This window comes from Geotrypetes seraphini, chromosome 2 (assembly GCF_902459505.1).
Source record: "Geotrypetes seraphini chromosome 2, aGeoSer1.1, whole genome shotgun sequence".
NCBI lineage: Eukaryota > Metazoa > Chordata > Amphibia > Gymnophiona > Dermophiidae > Geotrypetes > Geotrypetes seraphini.
In genome coordinates, this window is record NC_047085.1 from 425,080,947 (window position 1) to 425,101,588 (window position 20,642).

General features: G+C 42.1%; 1 protein-coding gene across 1 annotated transcript in view; it reads left to right on the forward strand.

Annotated features, from left to right (window-relative positions):
* Positions 1-20,642, forward strand: part of ZNF804B (zinc finger protein 804B) — a 490,459-nt gene that overhangs the window by 341,363 nt on the left and 128,454 nt on the right. Inside the window, exon 2 of the mRNA XM_033931195.1 lies at positions 13,657-13,800. Within this exon, the coding sequence (XP_033787086.1) occupies positions 13,657-13,800 (144 nt within the window). The remainder of the gene's footprint in view (positions 1-13,656; positions 13,801-20,642) is intronic.

Here is a 20,642-nt window from a genome sequence, read left to right on the forward strand (position 1 = left end):
TCGCAGTCTTCCGTGTTTCTAACCCTGCTGCAGAGTTTGGTGTCATCAGCAAATTTGATAACCTCACATTTTGTCCCCGTCTCCAGATCGTTAATAAATATGTTGAATAGTAGAGGTCCCAGCACCGACCCCTGCGGAACTCCGCTCGTGACCCATTGCCAATCTGAGTATTGGCCTTTGACTCCAACCCTCTGTTTCCTGTCCGCTAGCCAGTGTTTGATCCATCGGTAGATATCCCCTTGCACCCCGTGGTTCCACAGTTTTTTAAGTAGCTGTTCGTGAGGTACCTTGTAGAAGGCTTTTTGGAAGTCAAGGTAAATGATGTCTATGGATTCACCCTTATCCATCTGACTATTTATTCCCTCAAAGAAGTACAGCAAGTTCGTGAGGCACGACCTTCCCTTGCAGAAGCCATGCTGGCTCGCCTTCAGTTGTCCATTGTTTTCTATGTGTTCGCAGATTGTGTCCTTTACCATTGCTTCCATCATCTTTCCAGGAACCGAGGTCAAGCTCACAGGCCTGTAGTTTCCCAGGTCACCCCTTGATCCCTTCTTAAAGATGGCGTGACATTTGCTATTTTCCAGTCCTCTGGGATCTCCCCAGTTTTTAGGGAGAGGTTACATATTTGGCGAAGTGTCTCTGCTATTTCGTTTCTCAGTTCTTTTAGTACCCTTGGGTGGATGCCGTCCGGGCCTGGTGATTTGTCGCTCTTTAGTCTGTCTATCTGTCTGAGGACATCCTCTTTGCTTACCTCTAGTTGTACTAGCCTTTCGTCGTGTTCTCCGTTCATAATCACCTCGGGTTCTGGGATATTGGATGTGTCCTCTCTGGTGAAGACCGACGAGAAGAATTTGTTTAACCTTTCAGCTATCTCTTTTTCCTCCTTTATCGCTCCTTTCCTGTCTCCGTCGTCCAGTGGTCCCACTTCCTCTCTGGCTGGTTGTTTCCCTTTCACATACCTGAAGAAGGGTTTGAAGTTTCTTGCTTCTCCTGCCAGTCTTTCCTCATATTCTCTCTTTGCCTTCCTGACCTCTCTATGACATTCTTTCTGGTGTCTTTTGTGCTCTTCCTGGTTTTCCTTTGTTGGATCCTTTTTCCATTTCTTGAAGGATGATTTCTTGTCGCTTATCGCCTTTTTAACCGCAGATGTTATCCATGCTGGGTTTCTAGTTCGATTTTTTTTGCACCCTTTCCTAAACCTTGGGACGCACAGGTCTTGTGCCTCGAGCACTATGCCTTTAAGCAGTGTCCAGGCTTCCTTTACGGTCTTCACCTTCCCTGGGTTGCTGCTGAGCTTTTTTCCTACCATTTTCCTCATGTCCTTGTAGTTTCCCTGCTTATAAAGATCAGGAGGATCAAAGGGCTATGTATATTATGATGAATGTATTCTGAGAAAAAGTCAGCCAAGAAAGGAATATAATGAATACTTAAACTCCTGATCTGTAACTTTAACATAGAATGGAATTCATCCGTGTATCATTTTTCAATTTGTACTTGTCCATCCAATAGGATCAAGGCCCCTTACAATGATGTCATTCACAAACCAGTGAATAATAATTTGTCCTAGATTTATAAAGATGGGCTGCTAGGAAATTATAGTTTTTCTCTTGTTTGCAAGAATTTTCATTTTATTGTGTTTGCTTTAGCCGTTTTGTAATTATGAGAGCAATGTCATTAAGAATGCATGCTCTCTTAAAGTCCAATAGGAGACTGTTTGATTTCCTATTAATGGTTGCAATGAAACTTGTGATTACCTTCTGGAAAGATACTTGTAATCTTACTATGCAAAAGTGGTAGAATACCGTTTGCTTATATCATTCTGTAGATATGAAAGACTAATAATAGAGAAATGTTCTGCAAGGAAAAAGTATTTGGCCAAACTTGATGACTATGTATCGATACACTTGTTTTGATGTATGGTCTGATGTCTTGGTTTGATTTTTATTTTTGCTATACTTTGCTAAAAATTGTGTAATAAAAATATTTGATCTAAAAAAAAGTGTGTGCTTTCTGTACAAAGACTATTCACTTGTTCCCAATCATACAAATATTCAAATCATTGCACATGTGTGAATAGTGCATGCGTGTGCGCATGGTTGGTGCATGCTTTTGCACAAAGATCTAAGAAACAGCGCCAAACTTTAGGCACCAGGATGATGTACACCTAGAGGCTGTTTCTATAAAGGGTACCTAACTTAATTGGGAAAATACCCTTAATAGCCTCTATATTTGGAGGGAAAAATAATTGGGTGCTAGGCACCTATTTGATTCTATAAAAGATAGGCATCTGTCACATGGAGAGTGTGTGGCACGGTGGGTAGAGCTGCAGCCTCAGCACCCTGAGGTTGTGGGTTCAAATCCCTGGCTGCTTCTTGTGAGTCTGGGCAAGTCACTTAATCCCCTCATTGCCCCAGGTACACTAGATAGAGTTTGAGCCCACCAGAATAGATAGGGAAATATGATAAAGTACCTGAACATAAAACCACTAAGGATATAAGTGGTATAAAAATAAATAATGCCTAAGTGGGTGTTTCTATAGGTGGAGTGTGACTTGCGTGCTGCTAAGTGCAATTCTCTAAAAACTCTGGCACCTGAAATGTAAGCTTTTAAAACCCTCGTCTACATTTTTTTTTTTAAGTTCAATAAGTTTTATTATTTTAGTTGCAAATCAACACAAACAGTAAAGAAAAGTAAGGATTAACAGCGTTATAAAATAAACAAATCAACAACCAATATCCATATAGCATAACAAGGAGTAAGAGACATATTGCTTCTACAAGTTAAGTTAACAGCAGTAGCACAATCAACAAAAAGTGGAATGTGAAATTCACGTATTCAATTGCACTCATTTAAGCCAATATCATTTTAATAACATGTCATAAGATAGAAAATTAAGCAAGTAAGTCATGTGTTGCAACCTGTCCAATAGGAAGGTACAATATACAATAAATTACTACTAAGCATTGGTACAATATTGTATTATAGGGTCTCATATTCTATGGAAGTTTTTTAAAGAGCCAACTCTCTGAGCGTAAAGGGACTCATACTTAACAATCGTATTCAAATGAGACCACCATTCAGCATGAGTTACATCAGCAAGATTTTTCCATTTGGTAAATATAATCTTAAGTGCAATCAACAATAAAGCTCGCAGAGCCAAACTCTTATGATCAGAAGGAGAATAGCGAGCCGATATCGTGCCAGTAATAAGTAAATTATAGGAGAATTTTTCCTTAATATCAAGCATAGCAGAAGTATCAGACCAAACCAATTTCCAAAATTTACATAGCATGGGACAGTCGTATATCATGTGACGTAGTGTACCATCCTGTAGTTTACAGGACCAGCATAGTTTAGATAATGACACATTCATTTTAGCCAGTCTACAAGGAGTCCAGTACACCCTATGCAAAAGAAAGTATGCTGATTGAAGCATAGAGGCCGAATGTATTGCCTTGCTTGCAGATAACCAGATATTCGACCATTCTTCATCCAGCAAATCAATAGCTAGTTCTGCGTGCCAGATAACTCTATACCTAGTTGGGGGAGAGTCTACAGTTGAACGAATCAACTTATATCATCGGGAAGCTTCTTTTCCAGCAGATGCAACTAACGCACAAGAAGTCATATAGGAGGGCAAATCTAGTACATATGGTGTAAAGGAAAATATCTTTTTGATACAATGGGTCAATTGCAGCCACCTGAATAATTGGGAGGGGGGCAAGTTGAAGTTCCTACAAATAGTTTCAAAAGAATACCATTGATTACCATCGTATAAGTGTGAGATGCTCCACAACCCATGGGATTGCCAGAGTTTCCAAGAAATCATTTTCTTTTGGATTTTAATATCAGGGTTATTCCAAAGCGGAGCCGCTAATGTCTTAGACCATTTGTTAGTAGAATGGGTATCGTAATGTCTAATCGCAGTAAGCGTGGAGTGAATAACAGGATGATGTTCTAAAGATGATGTGAGGCCCTGCATAGCAGGCGCATATTTCAAAAGTAAGGGATTAGGAGGTATCTCCAAATGGATCCACAATGGAGTATCAATCAGTGACGGTAAATCCATCCATCTCTTGCTCTGTCTTAGCAAAAAGGCCAAGTGATAGTCATATGGACTAGGAAAATTAACACCACCCTGTTGTTTGGCACATTTTAGTTTACGTAGACTAATCCTAGGCGGTTTATCATTCCACAGAAATGAAGTCAGTAAGCGTTCTAATTTCTTATAATTTTGTATTGGCATTAAGCAGGGAAGCATGGACAGGGTGTAGTTTATGATTGGTGTAAGCATCATCTTTATGGTATCTAATCTACCCCACCAGGTAAGTTTTAAGGGCGACCAGCGGGATATAAGCCTTTTGAGTTTGGTTAGTAAGAAATCCATATTGTACACTAAAGTGTCCTCAATAGTAGGTCCAAATAAAACTCCTAGGTACTTAAGTTTGGAAGGGGACCAAATAAACCCATATTTAGTAATATCATCTTTAGTTTCAGGACAATTAATCGGCATTATTTCAGTCTTAGTTTGGTTAAGTTTATATCCCGATACGAGAGAGTATGAAGATATCAGGGTGAGGATATATGGAATAGATGTGGGTGATGCATATAAGAGCACATCGTCAGCATAAGCTGAGAGTTTGATATGTGTCGTCGGAGTGATAAGGCCTTTGATGTTAGGATCAATGCGAATTGCTGTTAAAAAGGGTTCCAACGCTACATTAAACAACAAAGGGGACAACGGACATCCTTGCCTAGTTCCCCTAGATGGAAAGAAAGGGGCAGAGTAGAAGTCATTAATGTATAATTTGGTGGTAGGAGCCGAATAGAGAATATGAACAAGAGAGAGGAAATAGGGTGGAAAACCATACCATTTTAATACTTGAAATAAAAAAATTCCATTCTATGTGATCAAACGCTTTTTCTGTGTCCAACCCCATAAGAAGTAGTGGTTCAGAGCTGTCCTGAACCGAGCAGAGGACATCTACAAGTAATCTAGTATTGTCACTAAAAAGACGTCCTGGGAGAAAACCAGTTTGGTCTGGAGCGATGATAGTCTGTATACAGGGAAGGAGCTTATGAGCAATTATTTTAGCAAAAATTTTTGCATCAGTATTTATCAAGGAAAGAGGTCTATAATTAGACACCGATAAAGTAGATTTGTCAGGTTTGGGGAGTACTATTATGGTAGCCTCTGTAAATGAGCCCGAAATTTTACCAGATTGAATGATGGAGGTGAAGAAAGAAAAAATGGGGTCCATTAATTGTGGTAGGAAAGTTTTATAGAATTCTGCTGTTAGTCCATCAGGACCTGGTGTTTTGCCCTTGGACAGTTGAGTGACTGCTTGTTCAATATCATTTTGAGTTATAGGCGTTGATAAATCCTGTTGAAAGTGTGATGACAACGGGGTATGAGGTAGCTTATCCAGAAATTTATTTATTTCTAGTAAATCACAGGCGTTAGATTTGTAGAGGGAAGAATAGTAAGCATGAAAGTGCGAGAGTATGTCTTCTGCTTTAGTCAAAGTAACGTTATTAAAATCTGTAAGTGCCGCTACATAAGTTTTATCAGTTCTACCCTTGAGATACATAGCTAATTGGTGTCCGCTACGATTATTGTCAGAATAATAAGCAGCATTTTTAAGTAGCACAGTGTGAGATGCGGATTTACTAAGAAGAAGGTTATGTTCTACTTTCATAGCTCTTAAACGTGTTAACGTTTCAAAATCTTGAGAATGTAACATATGAAAACTTTCAGTCAATTTGATTTGTGTTTCCAGATCTTCCAATACTTTCAATTTCTGACGCTTTATTTGTGCCGCCTTGGATATTATAACCCCCCTAATAAACGCCTTAAAGGTATCCCAGAGATTTATCCAGTTAGAAGTAGAAAGTCTATTCAGAGGAAAAAATTCCGTTATGGCCTGGGAAACAGTATCTATAAATTCTGTTTCCTGGAGGAGTGAATTATTGAATCTCCATTGTTTGTAAGTCAAAGGCCTAGCTATGTTAGCAAAGCAAAGCAGAATTGCTGCGTGGTCTGAAACAGTAATTTCCCTAATGTCAGACGACGAGAGGTAAGTAGCTAAAGTAGAACTAAATAGAAAGTAATCTATTCTAGTGTAAGTTGTGGGACCGGGATCCTGGCGAGGCCTAGTAACTCCACAGAATCCCAGTCTTGGCGCGAGCGTAACCGTGGTGGACCACAGCGGCCTGGTGCCTCCCATAAACTGCACATCACACTGGCCGGGTTTTGTCCAAATATATGACTTTTATTTATCCACAAGGAAAGTTTCAAACAAAAAAGGTCAAAATTTGGCATTCAAAGTAAAAACCCAAAACATTCCAATTTGCTCTTGTTCTGCTTTCTTTCTCTTATGTGCCAGTTCTTATCACTGCACCTTCAGTGCTGGCCAATTCAAGTTCACAAATTAAGAACATAACATACAGTTCCTGTTAGGTGTTATTTCCCCCAAGCAGTGCTAGAACCGTACCTGCCTTGGCAATAGTTAGGCTATCTGGTTCTAGGCACTAATTAGGCTTCTGGAAGAATTGAGTGGCAGTTCCCTTTTGCTAGGAGCAGAGGGACTTGTACTCCCACAGGTGTGGCCACTGTTCCACTCGTCTAACACAAAAGTAAATTCAGCAGCTTCCAGCCCCAGCTTGAAACACGGATACAAAATCCTTCACAAAACATAAACCCCAAAAAGGAAGAAACAAAAAAAACCCTTTCACCAAGGAAAAAAGGGACCTTCAGGCTTTCCAAAACCTATTCCCATTCCATAGGGTGTTCTTCCTCAGAAGACATAGCATTATTCTCTAACCAGTCCATGTCACAAACCTCAGATTGTGTTTCCAGGTTTTGCATTTCCCTATCCTGGTGAGAACTTTCCAAGGCTGGCCAAAAGTTAGCTGCTTTAGCTGGGTTCCTTCTCAGCTTCCCCTGAGCTTCCAGTCCCAGCTGTCCCTCCCCTCTCACTGACGAGGGAGCTTCAGAAAAAGGGAGACTCGGCACATAACCACGCCCCCTCATAGCAGCTTTAGCTAATTCCTTAAAGAGCCCTGTCCTTCCCATTCCAGCCTGAGCTCTGTGAGCTTTTAAAGGGACAGGCTCCCTCTTAATCTTGTGCTCAGGATTTTCCCTATACACAGGATATTTCTTCTCCTTAGTCCCTGGCACATTATTAATGCTTCCCTGCTCTTTTCCCTGGGCTTTTCCCCGGGCTTTATTAGGACTAGCCAGATCCCTGTCACATTGTGGAGTGAGGTGGGGAGAAAAATGTATATTTCCTATTAACCTGATGTAGAATTCTCCAGGAGTCAATCAGCTGAAATTGGGAAATCAAGCCCTGCAGTTTATGCCAGGATCTAGATGCTTTATATGGCGCTTTCGACTGTCTATCATTCGCCGGGTCCAAAATAAGATTGAAGTCGCCACCTATTATATATGATTCATTAGGGCAAAGCGTGAGTTGTAGTGCTATATCATCAAAAAAAACAGGTGAATCTATGTTTGGAGCATATATATTGAAAAACATAAGTGATAACCCATGGAAATCTAAATGAGCAACTATCCATCTACCTGCATTGTCAGTAGTGTGTGAGGTCAGTTGTAAATCTTGTCTACGCTTAATAAACATCATGACGCCATTTTTCTTATCCACAGCCGGAGAATATAAAGCCGGCAACGCCCAATTAAAGTGAAATTTAGCAGAATCATTAGCATTTAAATGTGTTTCTTGTAGATATACAATGTAAACACCAGCACTATATAAGTATAATTTAGCTACGAATGAAGATTATATCAAATAACCCACACGGCTGAAAGAAGTTATCTTACAGCTTTGCCAACCTTCATTCAAAACAGTTTCAGAATTTACTATTCACTGGTCCTCAGCGGGCCACCACACACTCAAAAGCTTTCATTGTGTATGGCTTTACGCTCCCACTCGTCATAGGAGCCAGTTCGACTTTCAATTTATATTCAAATATCTTAATAGTTAGAAGATTTAAGGTACTTAGCTTCTAATATGCTATGCAGGGAGAATTTGTTCTTAACATCAACATGTTTCGCCCGTTTGAATCGATGGGCTTTATCAAGATTCTTGCTCCCTCCTAATAACTTTCAACCGCCATTATATTTCACATTTATATAATGGCGGTTGAAAGTTATTAGGAGGGAGCAAGAATCTTGATAAAGCCCATCGATTCAAACGGGCGAAACATGTTGATGTTAAGAACAAATTCTCCCTGCATAGCATATTAGAAGCTAAGTACCTTAAATCTTCTAACTATTAAGATATTTGAATATAAATTGAAAGTCGAACTGGCTCCTATGACGAGTGGGAGCGTAAAGCCATACACAATGAAAGCTTTTGAGTGTGTGGTGGCCCGCTGAGGACCAGTGAATAGTAAATTCTGAAACTGTTTTGAGTGAAGGTTGGCAAAGCTGTAAGATAACTTCTTTCAGCCGTGTGGGTTTTTTGTAGATATACAACATCAGGTTGCATTCTATTAATATAATCTCGTATCTTTTGTTGTTTTATAGGATTATTCAGCCCCTTCACATTCAATGAACAAAATTTAAGTGACATAAGTAATCAATATGATATACATGGATGGAGTACATCCCACATAGGGTAACTATAGTGACCTAATGATATAAAATAAAAAATGGCCCTCCTGGTGGAGAATGTACTATGTAAGTAACAGACTACCCAATATCTGTTAAATATGGTATAAAACAGTATAGAATTACACAACCCTTCAAAAGAATTGTAGTATATATATATTGACCTATGTATTAAACAAACAAGTCTAATACAAAGCCAATTATCACTGTACATAATGTGACCAACTGCTCAAAAAAGATTCCATACCCACCATGACATGTAATAGTGCAATTAAAATGAAGCAAAAAATAAAAAATAAAAAACACAAACAATCCAGTCTTGATATCAGTGCAATATTAGACTTTTGCAAAGCTGTCTCAGAAAAATTAAGATTAAATACGGACAAGGAAACCAGGAACAACACAGGTATAGTAAGGCCACCTAGGCAGATAGTGGGAAGCTCAACACAGAACAGATCATCTATGAAAGTACCCTTGAAAAATTTAAAAGGCGATATAATTATATAAGCAAGCAAACTATTAGAGAAACACATTTTAACCAAGAATTAAGCTGGACATTAAACCAATTATTCATGAACAGAACAGCTACTAGAAAGCACTGGGAAAAACCCAGTGCCTAATAATAATAAAAACATATCAGTATGAGAAAAGGTAACAGCCCCTGTTTGGCAGTAGAATCAAGTGGCATCAATGCTACTCGGCGCTTGCAGCTCCAAGAAGTCCGCCAGTTCATGAGGATGCTGAAAGTTCTTAGTAGAGTTGTTAAGCGTGACACGAAGCGTGGCAGGGTAAAACATCCCGTACTTCGCTCCCAGCTGTTTTAGTTTAGGTCTGTATTCTAAAAGCTGCTTTCTGCGCTTCGCCGTATGTTTAGATAGATCAGGCACTATAAGGATGGTGTGGCCCTCAAATTTTAGAGGATGGAGCAATTTAGACTGGCGCATAATATCCATAACCTGGGAGTACCTCAACAGCCTGGCGATGATAGGCCTCGGGTATTTCGCCTGTGCCTCTAACACGTGCGTCGGCGAACGATGTGCTCTGTCTATTTCCAGTTCGTGTTTAAATTCAATATTTAGCATTTTAGGCAGCATGGTTTGAAGAAAGACAATGGGGTCTCTGCCCTCCCTCGACTCCGGGACCCCCAGCACTCTTATGTTATTTCTTCTTGATCGATTCTGTGCGTCCTCAAGCTCCTGTTCCAAGATGGCGACTCGTTTAAATTGGCGTTGCAGCGCTTTTATATTATTTTCAGAGACTTCAATTTTTTGTTCGGCTGTGTCTAGTCTCGATCGGCAAACCGCCATTTCGACGTTGAGGGAGGCTAGATCAGTTTTTATATCTTCCGTGTTCTGATTAGTAGTAGCTAGCAGATCCTTTATGGAACGAAGTTCCGCCATGACACCCTGCAACGATTCAACCTCTTCCGTTACTGGCGGATTTTTCAGCGGTGAAATGGGGTCCACACTCTTGCGCTTGCCCGTCTTCGAAGCCGACATTTTTAGCAAGCTTGCCAGGGCGAAATCGCGCCGAAAAAATTACTCCAAGGCTAGGAAAAATGTCTTTAAAGTGATCCGTTCAGCGGAGCAAGCCTACTACGCAGCCATTCACAGTGGTGCTCACTAGCGCCCCCCCTCGTCTACATTTTAAGCACCTACATTTTTACATAGTCACCGCTAGTCGCAGTTCTGTAAATGATGCCTAAGTGTGACTGACATACAGCCAGCTCCATTTTACTAGGTATGGCTGATTTCGGCACCATTAATAAAATCAGCCTATAAATGCAAATTTTATAATGACATTTCCATTTCACACCTAAGGCATGAGTACATATAGCATTTCAAAGGCTGGGTTAAATGCTTGTACGTTTAGACCTGTAACCCCTAGTATTCTATAACCTGCACTTGTAACTCCTAGGCACGCCCCTGACCTGTTCAGGCCCCTCCCACATCCTAGAAATTGGGTGTACAAATTCTAGAATAATGACTAAGGGCATTTGTATGCACAGCTGCTTGGAACTGGTGCCAATTACCGCCAATTAAAACCAATTTAAGCCAGATTTGGTAAATGGCAGTCAAAATTGGGCACCAACCCCCTCCCCCCACGCTAAGCACTATTCTATAAAGAGCATGCACCCCTTATAGAATCATGCTTAGTGACAATTACCATGCCTAACTTTAGGCACTAGACTTCCCAAGTTAGACACACTGAGGCCATATTCTATAATTACACATGCAACTTTTCAGACTGCCCCTTCCATGGCCATGCCCCCTTTTGAGTTACATGCTAACAGAATTAGGTACCCATGCGTTATAAAATAGCACATAGTCAGATGTGTGTACAAGTTAGAATGAGTGCCAATTAACTCCAATAATTTGTTGTTAGCGTCCAATTATTGATAGGTAAGAGCTCGGTACTCAAATTGTGTGCACATCTTGGCATGGACACAAATTTGGGCAAACAAATCTGGGTGCCATATATAGAATTCAAGGGTTTATACATAGTATGCACTGTTTAAAACAGGGATGGGCCATAACCCAGTAGAGTATTCAAGATTTCTACAACGAATATGCATGAGATCTGTTTGCACACAAAGGAAGCTGTATGAGTGACCGCTAAAAGTTCTTATCCCAACTGGCAAAGTTGGGACAGTCTCCATTGAGGGCTATACACTTAGTCCAGTGATTTTCCACTTTTTTTATTCTGTATTTTTCCGACAGAATGAAAAAAAGTGGAAAATCACTGGACTAGGGGCTCCTTTTACTAAGGTGCATTAGGGCCTTAATGCACAGAATAGCGCTTGCTAAATTGCCACACACACTAGACCTTAACGCCAGCATTAAGCTGACGTTATTCTAGAAGTGTACTGCGTGGTTTAGCACACGGTGATTTTATGCGTGCGCTAAAAATGCTAGCACACCTTAGTAATAGAAGCCCTAAGTATATAGTCCTCGACGGAGGTTGCCCCAAGTTTGTTGGTTGGGCTGAGAACTTTTCAGTGGCCCCTCATATATGCAAATTAATATCATGCATGTTCATTATGGAAATCTTGAAAATACAACTGGGTTGTGGCTTTTGAAGATAATAGCTGCCTACTCCTGGTTTACAAAGACTGAACATTCTTTCAAAATAATGTACACCGCCATTGGTAAATGAACCCCCCCCCCAAAAAAAAATGTCTGCATATTTTCAACATAATTGTATCCAATGACTTCTATTCACTTCTGTCTCTGAAGCTCAAATCAGGTTGAGGATAGCTGTTATCAACTTATAGTTATTTGTATGGACCTTCAGACTAGAGGTCTGCACAGGAATGGGGATTGCGGGAATCCTGCGGGTCCCGCGGGGGTCCCTCGGGAATCCCGCCTAACCCACGGGACTCCCACGGGGACCTTTCTCTGGGCCACGGGACTCCCACGGGGACCCACCTCTAGCCAACGGGACTCCCACGGGGATGGAAGGCTTTGAAAGCAGGGTTCATCCATATAATATAATGGACAAGTCAGCCTTAGTAAAAGAGGGGGTTTATAAGTTAATTACTTGAACAGAAAACAAAAAAGGGTTCCACCAAAGAGATTCCATAAGGAAAACAGCAGCGCAAACACAAAAGAAACTGTGGAATTGATCCTGTCAGAAGTAATTGCTGCATTTTATGGGGACGGGCGGGGATGAAGGTAATTTCTTGCGGGGATGGGTGGGGATGGAGAGGATCCTGATGGGGATGGGTGGGGACGGAGAGGATCCTGGTGGGGACGGGCGGGGATGGGTGGGATTTCTGTCCCCGTGCAACTCTCTACTTCAGACCACAGCCAGGCACTATCTGCAACCAGTTGCTAACCTCTTCGGCGGTCCAACTTTTATTGAGTATTATTAAAATTTAATTTAGTTTAGTTTTTTAAATTTTTATAATTTATCTCTTTTTTATCCTTATCATTATTTTCAAAACCCAAAGAAAGCCACTTAACTTTATAGTGGACTATCCTGCATTCATTCACCTCTCCCAACATTCATGTTTCAGACAAAACTTTTCTTTAGGGTCAAGGGAAAACATTTGAGGGAGCCAGTAAGTTCGACCCTGAAGAAAAGTTTTGTCTGAAACATGCATGTTGGGAGAGGTGAATGAATGCAGGATAGTCCACTATAAAGTTAAGTAGCTTTCTTTGGGTTTTGAAAATAATGCTAAAAATTTAAAAAAAGATAGAAATTATATAAATTAAAAAATTAAATTTTAATGATACTCAATAAAAGTTGGACCGATGAAGAGGTCAGCAACCGGTTGCAGGTAGTGCCCGGCTGCGGTCTATAGGTCCATACAAATAATTATAAGTTGATAGCAGCTATCTTCAACCTGGTTTGAGCTTCAGAGACAGATGTGAATAGAATTATATTGAGTATACAATTATATTGAGTATACAATTATACTCAATTGAGTATAATTGTATACAATTGTATAATTGTATACTCAATTGAGTACAATTATACTCAATTGAGTATAATTGTATACTCAATTGAGTATACAATTATACTCAATATTATAATATTGAGTATACAACAGTGGCATATACATGCAGGATTTGTCATTACAAATGACAGCTCAGGCTTACTGAGTTCTCTGAGTTCCCAAAGGAGCTATTGTATGGAGACCAAAAGATAGGGTTTGTTTAAATTCCTGTATTATGAATGGGATTTTTTTTTAATGTGAGTTAAATTGATATATATATATATTCATTTTGGGGAGGCAATGTTATCAATAGTGCACAATAATGTACTCTGTTTCTCAAATAATGCACTACTGAGCAATGGAGCACAGAAAAATAATCTGAATTTTTTTCTGTTTGTTCAGGTCAGGATATGAATGTACATCCTTATTAGGATCTCACTGATAGTGTCCTTATGCAGCTTTATAAAGATACATGTTAAAAACCAATACCAAGCAATAGCCTTAGCTTTCAAAATTAATCTTGTAAAGATGCTGTTCTACATTGTTTTGAGCAGTATCCCAACTTCTCACTTGTCTCCTTTAGGGTTATACTGGAAAGGAGAAGGCCATTGCAAATGCTCTGGAAGATCTGAAGGCTAATTTCTACTGTGAATTATGTGACAAGCAGTATCACAAACACCAGGAGTTTGACAACCACATTAATTCCTATGATCATGCTCACAAGCAGGTAAGCGTGAAAATTCATTCAGATAATAGGCGCTTCCGGATTTACATTTAAATGCAAAGGAACTCAAAAAAGCAGCTGGAAAGAAGCCAGGATGACATGTTTAGAAAAAAGTCATCATGTTTTTCAATCAATAATATTTTCAAGTTTATTGCAGTCAGTTCATTCTCAGGAGTTTGGGCTTTCAGGTGGTGAAGGACATCTGAATATTGTATTGCCTCAAATATCTACTGTCATAAAAAAAGGGGACATTTTTCTGCAGTTCTCTGTATTTTCAGGCTCTTAGAAAGGTTATTTCCAAGGTCTAAAAGTTATTCTGAGCAAGTAGATGTTGGAGCTCCTCTGTACAATCCACTATCAGGTCCTTTCCATTTCTGCTCTTTTAAAGAGATGGTCATTCACTCACCTGGATGTGTGGCTTTCATTTTCCTTCTGAGGGTCTTTAATCACAATGTACCTCATTATAGTTGATAATAATTGAGTGTTTACTGTGAATCAGTTTTTTGCTCATTTTGGTACATATCCAGGGTTGGGTGGGAAAGGGTTATTTAAGTCATAATTTGATTTTTGAATTTTTACACTTGGATGGGTGGGAAGATATTATCTAAAATAGGGTAAAGGTTTTTATGGTAATATATGTATTTATGTCCTATTGAATGATTATTGGGTGGGTGGATGGGGGAAAATGGTTGATTATGAGCATGTGAAAGTTGAATGTGCTTTTATTGTATTATTATACATTGCATCTGTTGAAGGTTTGAAAATCAATAAAGAATTTAAACCAATGTATTAACTCCAGCTCCCAGCAAAATGAGTCCAGCCAGCCTCTTCTACAGCCACATAGCTCCTATTATTTTCTATGTGAGAAAAAAAAACCCTGTGCTTCCCATGCTTTTCCTCCAGTGCAAAATCATAAGAACATAAGAATAGCCTTACCGGGTCAGAAGCCCAGTAGCCCTTCCCACCCCACCCCCACCCCCTAGCTTTTGTCACACTATTTCCTTTTGTGATAAATCCATTAGAATGGAATCAGAAAAAGAAAGGGAAGGAGAAAGTATCAAAAAGCCCCACGTGCAGTCATTTCTGAACATACTTAGAATCTTATTTTTTGATTCTGTTTCATGTGAAGAAAAACTAGGAGAAAACATCTCGATCCTGGTTCATTTCAGGTGACCCCTAGATTTCCAGAGCACATAACCGCACAGTGCTACTGAAGAAACCCCAACAGATTGCAAAGTCATAACTTGTTTCCATTATTCCCATTTTCTTCAAAGTTTCCAGCTGAGAAAACTGGAACAATTGAATTCTACTAATAAGATACAATGCAATACAATGGCCTATACACCGCCCTTACCAACCAAGTAATTCAGTGTGGTTTATGATAAGACTAGTAATCAAGTAAACCCTGGGAGATATAGCACATCTTCAACTAAACACAACTGGAAACATGCGAGTGAGTTAATAATCTAAAATATATCTAAACAAGCACGTTTTAACTGTTTTCTGCAACTTAAATAATCTGAATGCAAAGACTATGTGGTAGGGAGTTCCTTGCCTTGATAAGCAAGCAAAGAGGACCACATCTGTTTGAATTTTATATTCATAGCAGATGGGAATCGAATAGTTAATTGATTCCTAGCTTGCTGCAGCGGTTAAAGCTACAGACTTAGCACCCTATTATTGTGGGTTCAAACCCAAGCTGCTCCTTATGACTCTGAGCAAGTCACTTAATCTCCCATTGTCCCAGGTACATTAGATAAATTGTAAGCCCGCATGACTGCAATATTGAACATGGCACTGATCCCAGTTACCCTCACTAGTACCTCCTTCCTGATCCCCCTCACTTTAGCCCTCCTACTCTGACCCAAGCCTCAACAGGATGATTGCCCTCCTCTGAACCAGAACCTTGACCCTTCAACCAGTGGCGTACCTAGGGTATGTGGCACCCGGGGCCCATCATTTTTTGACACCCCCCCCTCCCCCCCATGTAAAAATTTTTTTTTTTTTTTTTTTTTTTGCAATAACCATGAAATGGAATAAATGGTCAGAATAGAAACAGGCAGTGAAAATTTTCTTTTATTGAACCTCATATATGTAACCATTATTCCAAACATAACATAACATAAATTATGTCTAAATTGTCATGACATTAGAAGTACATATGGAGTAGTTGCAGGTGATGCTTGGGACAGTTCTGATTGTGTTAGTTCGGTTTTATGTGTTTTTTGAATAGAAGGGTTTTTATTTCTTTTTGAAGGTTTTGCAGTCTGTGGTTGATATCAATTGGTTGTAGAGTTGGGGGTCGAGTGTTGCAGCTCGAATGGCTAGGAGGTTGTCGAACAGTTTTTTTCTTTTGACGTTTTTGGTTGGAGGGTGTGTGAATGGTGCACAAGTTCTCCTATGTCTGTTTGAAGTGGATTGAATTATTTAGCTGAAGAAATTAGTTACCCCCCATTCCACACACATTAATTCTCTTCCATTTTTGTTCCCATTATAAAAAACACTGATAAGTTCCCAGAAAAAAAATACATTAAAATAAGAAGTGAAAACAAAGGCCCCTACAGATGAGAACATAACATAAGAATAGCCTAACTGGGTCAGACCAATGGTCCATCATGCCCAGTAGCCCATTCTCATGGTAGCCAATCCAGGACACTAATACCTGGTCAAAACCCAAAGAGTAGCAACATTCCATGCTACCGATCCAGGGCAAGCAGACACTTCCCCCATGTCTTAATAACAGATTATGGACTTTTCCTCCAGGAATTTGTCCAAATCTTTCTTAAAACCAGCTACACTATCTGCTTTTACCATAACTTCTGGCCACTTCATTTTTAAGTTTAGATCTTTCCTTTCAAACAGAGACCTTGCTAGATGTCAAATACAGCACAAGGTAACTTCACATGGACTTAGCTGTGCAGGAAATGTGAATCTCCTCATACACCCACCATATAGTGCAAAAATGTGCAAAGGTCTGTTTTTTTCTTTCGATCACTACATAGCCTAATGCCACACAAGCAGCGCTGTTACAAACATATTCTGTAGGTCAATGCTAAGGATAACAAAGTTTCCTTCCTTGGACCAGAAGGAGATAAACCACTGGAAGAGATCCCAAAACAACACCCAAAGACCCACTCAGTGTGTGAATCAGTTGAGTGGAGTGGACTAACTGGGGGGTGGAAATGGGCCCGGAGTTTGCTCAGCAGAATTTCCCAGACCACCTCTTCCTCTCAATACATTGACACGCTGCCACCGCCACCACTAGAAACACCTCACTGGGTAGGCCAGCTATGCTATAAACTTTATAAAACACATTATTATATTTTCTTATAAAGCACATATTTTAACTGACCTCTCTGACATCCTCAGCCTTTCCATTCACAAAAATAGAAGGAAGAAAAGTTCCCATTTCCTGCTGTCTCATGTCCCCGGCCTATACAATATTTTTTTTCTGCAGACCCTTCAAAAGTCTGACCAAATCCTCGTTTCACTTGCATTATAAAGTACTGAGGATGCCATCTCTCCCCAATCCCAGGTCCTAAAGTCTAAGACAGTAGCGCAAACTAATGCTGCCAGATACAGGAAAAAAAAATTTTGATTCGATTCAGCCCTATTGAATTGGTTTTTCAATTCGATTTTCCTGCCCAGTTGGGTGATTTTTTTCAAAACTCCTGGTGGGTTTTATAGCTTTTTCACCCCCTTTGGCTTCTCCTAACCACACTGGCGCTGTGGTGTAAATAAAATAAAGAAACAAAAAGGACTTTTCCTCTTTCTGTTAAATCCTAGCTCACGTTTGCAGTCCAACACCAGCTCTGGCAGGATACACATTTCAAATCTGACATGTTATAATCACAAAACAGAAAATAAAATTAATTTTTCTACCTTTTGTTGTCTGGTTATATTTCAAATCTTGTTGGTCCAAGGCTCTGGTTTTCTTCTGATAACTTGCTTGCCAGGGTCTCCTTCTTTCTGCATGCTAACCATCCATCTGCCAACTCTGTCCTCCCTTTCCATTTCCCTTCCCTTCCCAGGAAGTCTGGTATCTTTCCTTTTTTTCATCTCCCTCCACAGATCCACCTTTTCTTAAATACCCTTTCATCCGGCATCTCTCCCTCCTTCCCCACCATCCCAGAGTCCACCATCTCTCCCTTTCTTTTCCTAATTACCCTCCTATCCAGTATCTCTATCCCTCCTCCACACCATCCCTTGTGTCCAATTTCTCTCCCTTTCTGTTCCTTCCCTCCCTAAATCCCATGGTCCATCATCTCTCTCCCTCTCCTCTATTTTCAGACCCATTATTTCTTCCCCCCCCAAAGTTTGGCATATGCATGTCTCTTTGAACACCCCCTTCCCTCCGTGTACTTCTAAATCATGGTCCCCCCCCAAAGGCCTGTCCCCCCTTAAAGGTCTGCCTGTCCCACCTTGAAGGCCTGCACCCCCCTTGAAGGCCTGTCCCTTCCCCTTGTAGGCCTGTCCCCCCCTTGAAGGCCTGCCTGCCTGTCCCCCCCTTGAAGGTCTGCACCCCCCGAAGGCCTGCACCCCCCCGAAGGCCTGTCCCCCACTTGAAGGCCTGTCCCACCCCCTTGTAGCTTCTCCCCCCCCCCTTGTAGGCCTGTCCCCCCTTGAAGGCCTGCCTGCCTGTCTTTCCCCCCTTGAAGGCCTGTCCCCCCTTGAAGGCCTGCACCCCCTTGAAGGCCTGCACCACCCCCCTCGAAGGCCTGCACTCCCTTGAAGGTCTGCACCCCCCCCGAAGGCCTGTCCCCCACTTGAAGGCTTGTACCACCCCCTTGTAGCTTCTCCCCCCCCTGTAGGCCTGTCCCCCCCTTGAAGGCCTGCACCCCCTTGAAGGACTGCACCCCCCCCCGAAGGCCTGCACTCCCTTGAAGGTCTGCACCCCCCCGAAGGCCTGTCCCCCCCTTGAAGGCCTGTCCCCCCCCTTGTAGGCCTGGCCCCCCCCTTGTAGGCCTGTCCCACCCCCCTTGTAGGCCTGTCCCCCCCCCCTTGTAGGCCTGTCCCCCCCTTGAAGGCCTGCCTGCCTTTCCCCCCTTGAAGGCCTGTTCCCCCCCTTGAAGGCCTGCACCCCCTTGAAGGTCTGCACCCCCCCAAAGGCTTACACCCCCCCGAAGGCCTGCACCCCCCTGAAGGCCTGCCTGCCCCCCTTGAAGGCCTGCACCCCTTGAAGGTCTGCACCCCCCCCGAAGGCCTGTCCCCCCTTGAAGGCCTGCCTGCCTGCCTGTCACCCCCTCCCCCTTGAAAGCCTGCTTGCCTGCCCGCCCGCCCCACCCTGAAGGCCTGATGCCCCGACCCACCCCGAAGGACCGCTCGCCCCCCTGGCCTCCCCGCACCACCTATGAAGCAGCCGCAGCAGGATCGCGAAGTCAGTGTCAGCGATCCCTGCGCTGCTTCCTGCGCCACGGTCCCGCCCCTCCTCTGACGTCAGAGGAGGGGCGGGATCGCGGCGCAGGAAGCAGCGCAGGGATGCTGACGCTGACTTCGCGATCCTGCTGCGGGCTGCTTCACAGGTGGTGCAGGAAGGTCAGTGGGGCGAGCGGTCCTTCGGGGGTGGCGGGGGACTGAACGGCAAGGCCGGGAACACCCCCTTAGGGCTGGTACCCGGGGCGGCCCGCCCCCCCCCGCCCCCCCTAGGTACGCCACTGCCTTCAACTCAAACCTGCCCCCCCCCCCCCCACACACATACACACATACTGTGACAGCTGTTTAAAAATTCAAAATCTTCCAAAGGCTGCAGCAATAGTCCCCTGGCTCACTTATCCAAATCTGCTCCCCTCTGTACTCAGGTACCTGCCCTTCTTCCCTATTGTTCCACACAACCTACCCTTGTGCTCTATCTGATGTCTGCTGGGATCTTAGGTCATCCAGAGTGCCTGCAGTCCCTCTCTTCTGTTGCATGGGTTGTTATCTCCTCAAAAAGAGTTGCTAACCCCCTATCACAGTGTTTCCACAATTTGCATATCATAGAGATAGTGTATGCATATTAAGTTCATGCATATTCATTATGGATATCATGAAAATCTGACTGGCAAGGGAGTACTCCACGACTGACTTAGGAAACACTTCACTATTGTTTGTCTTATGGTACTACTGTAATAACATGGTACTGCAAGACATCCACTAGGTGTTCAGGTGCCATTTTATAGGAAGCAATAATCCAGGTGGCAGCAGAAAGAGACTGCTGTTGTTTTGGATGAACTAAGAATCCTGCAGATCCCTAGGCAGAGCTCAAGGGTTGTTTGGAGGTGGAGAAAGAGAGGAAAAGGAGGCAGTTTTCTGAATGGCAGGTGAGCTTGTGTGCAAAGGGAGACAGGATTGGACTGAGAGGTTTGGGAGACAGCTGCTGAGGACTTGGAGGGCCCAAAATCCATAAGGAAGGTTGGAGTGCTTGAGGGTGGGGGCTGGGTTTGAATTGGAAGGTTTGAGGTTCTGGCTTTTGGGAGGTTAATTATTCTGTTGAAGCTTGGGTGAAATAGCGAGGGATCATAGGAGGGTACTGACTGAGGGGGGGGAGGGGGAGATGAGAGTGCTGCCATGGCCAAGGTTTCATATGTATTTATTTCAGATTCTGGCCTTCACTGTGTTGCAAGTAGCATTTGCACAAGAATGAGCACTCACGCTATCAGCCACTGAATGCAACATGGTGTCTCTGTGGTTACCATCTGCCCTGTGCAATACATTCCCGTGAATTTCTCCAGATCGTTTTTATGCCTTAATACATTAACCCCTAACTTTATAAATTTACGCACCCAACCTTATGCTTAGCGTGCAAAGTTGCACGTACAAGTTATAGAATAAGATCATTACCGCACATAAGTTAATATGATAATTAA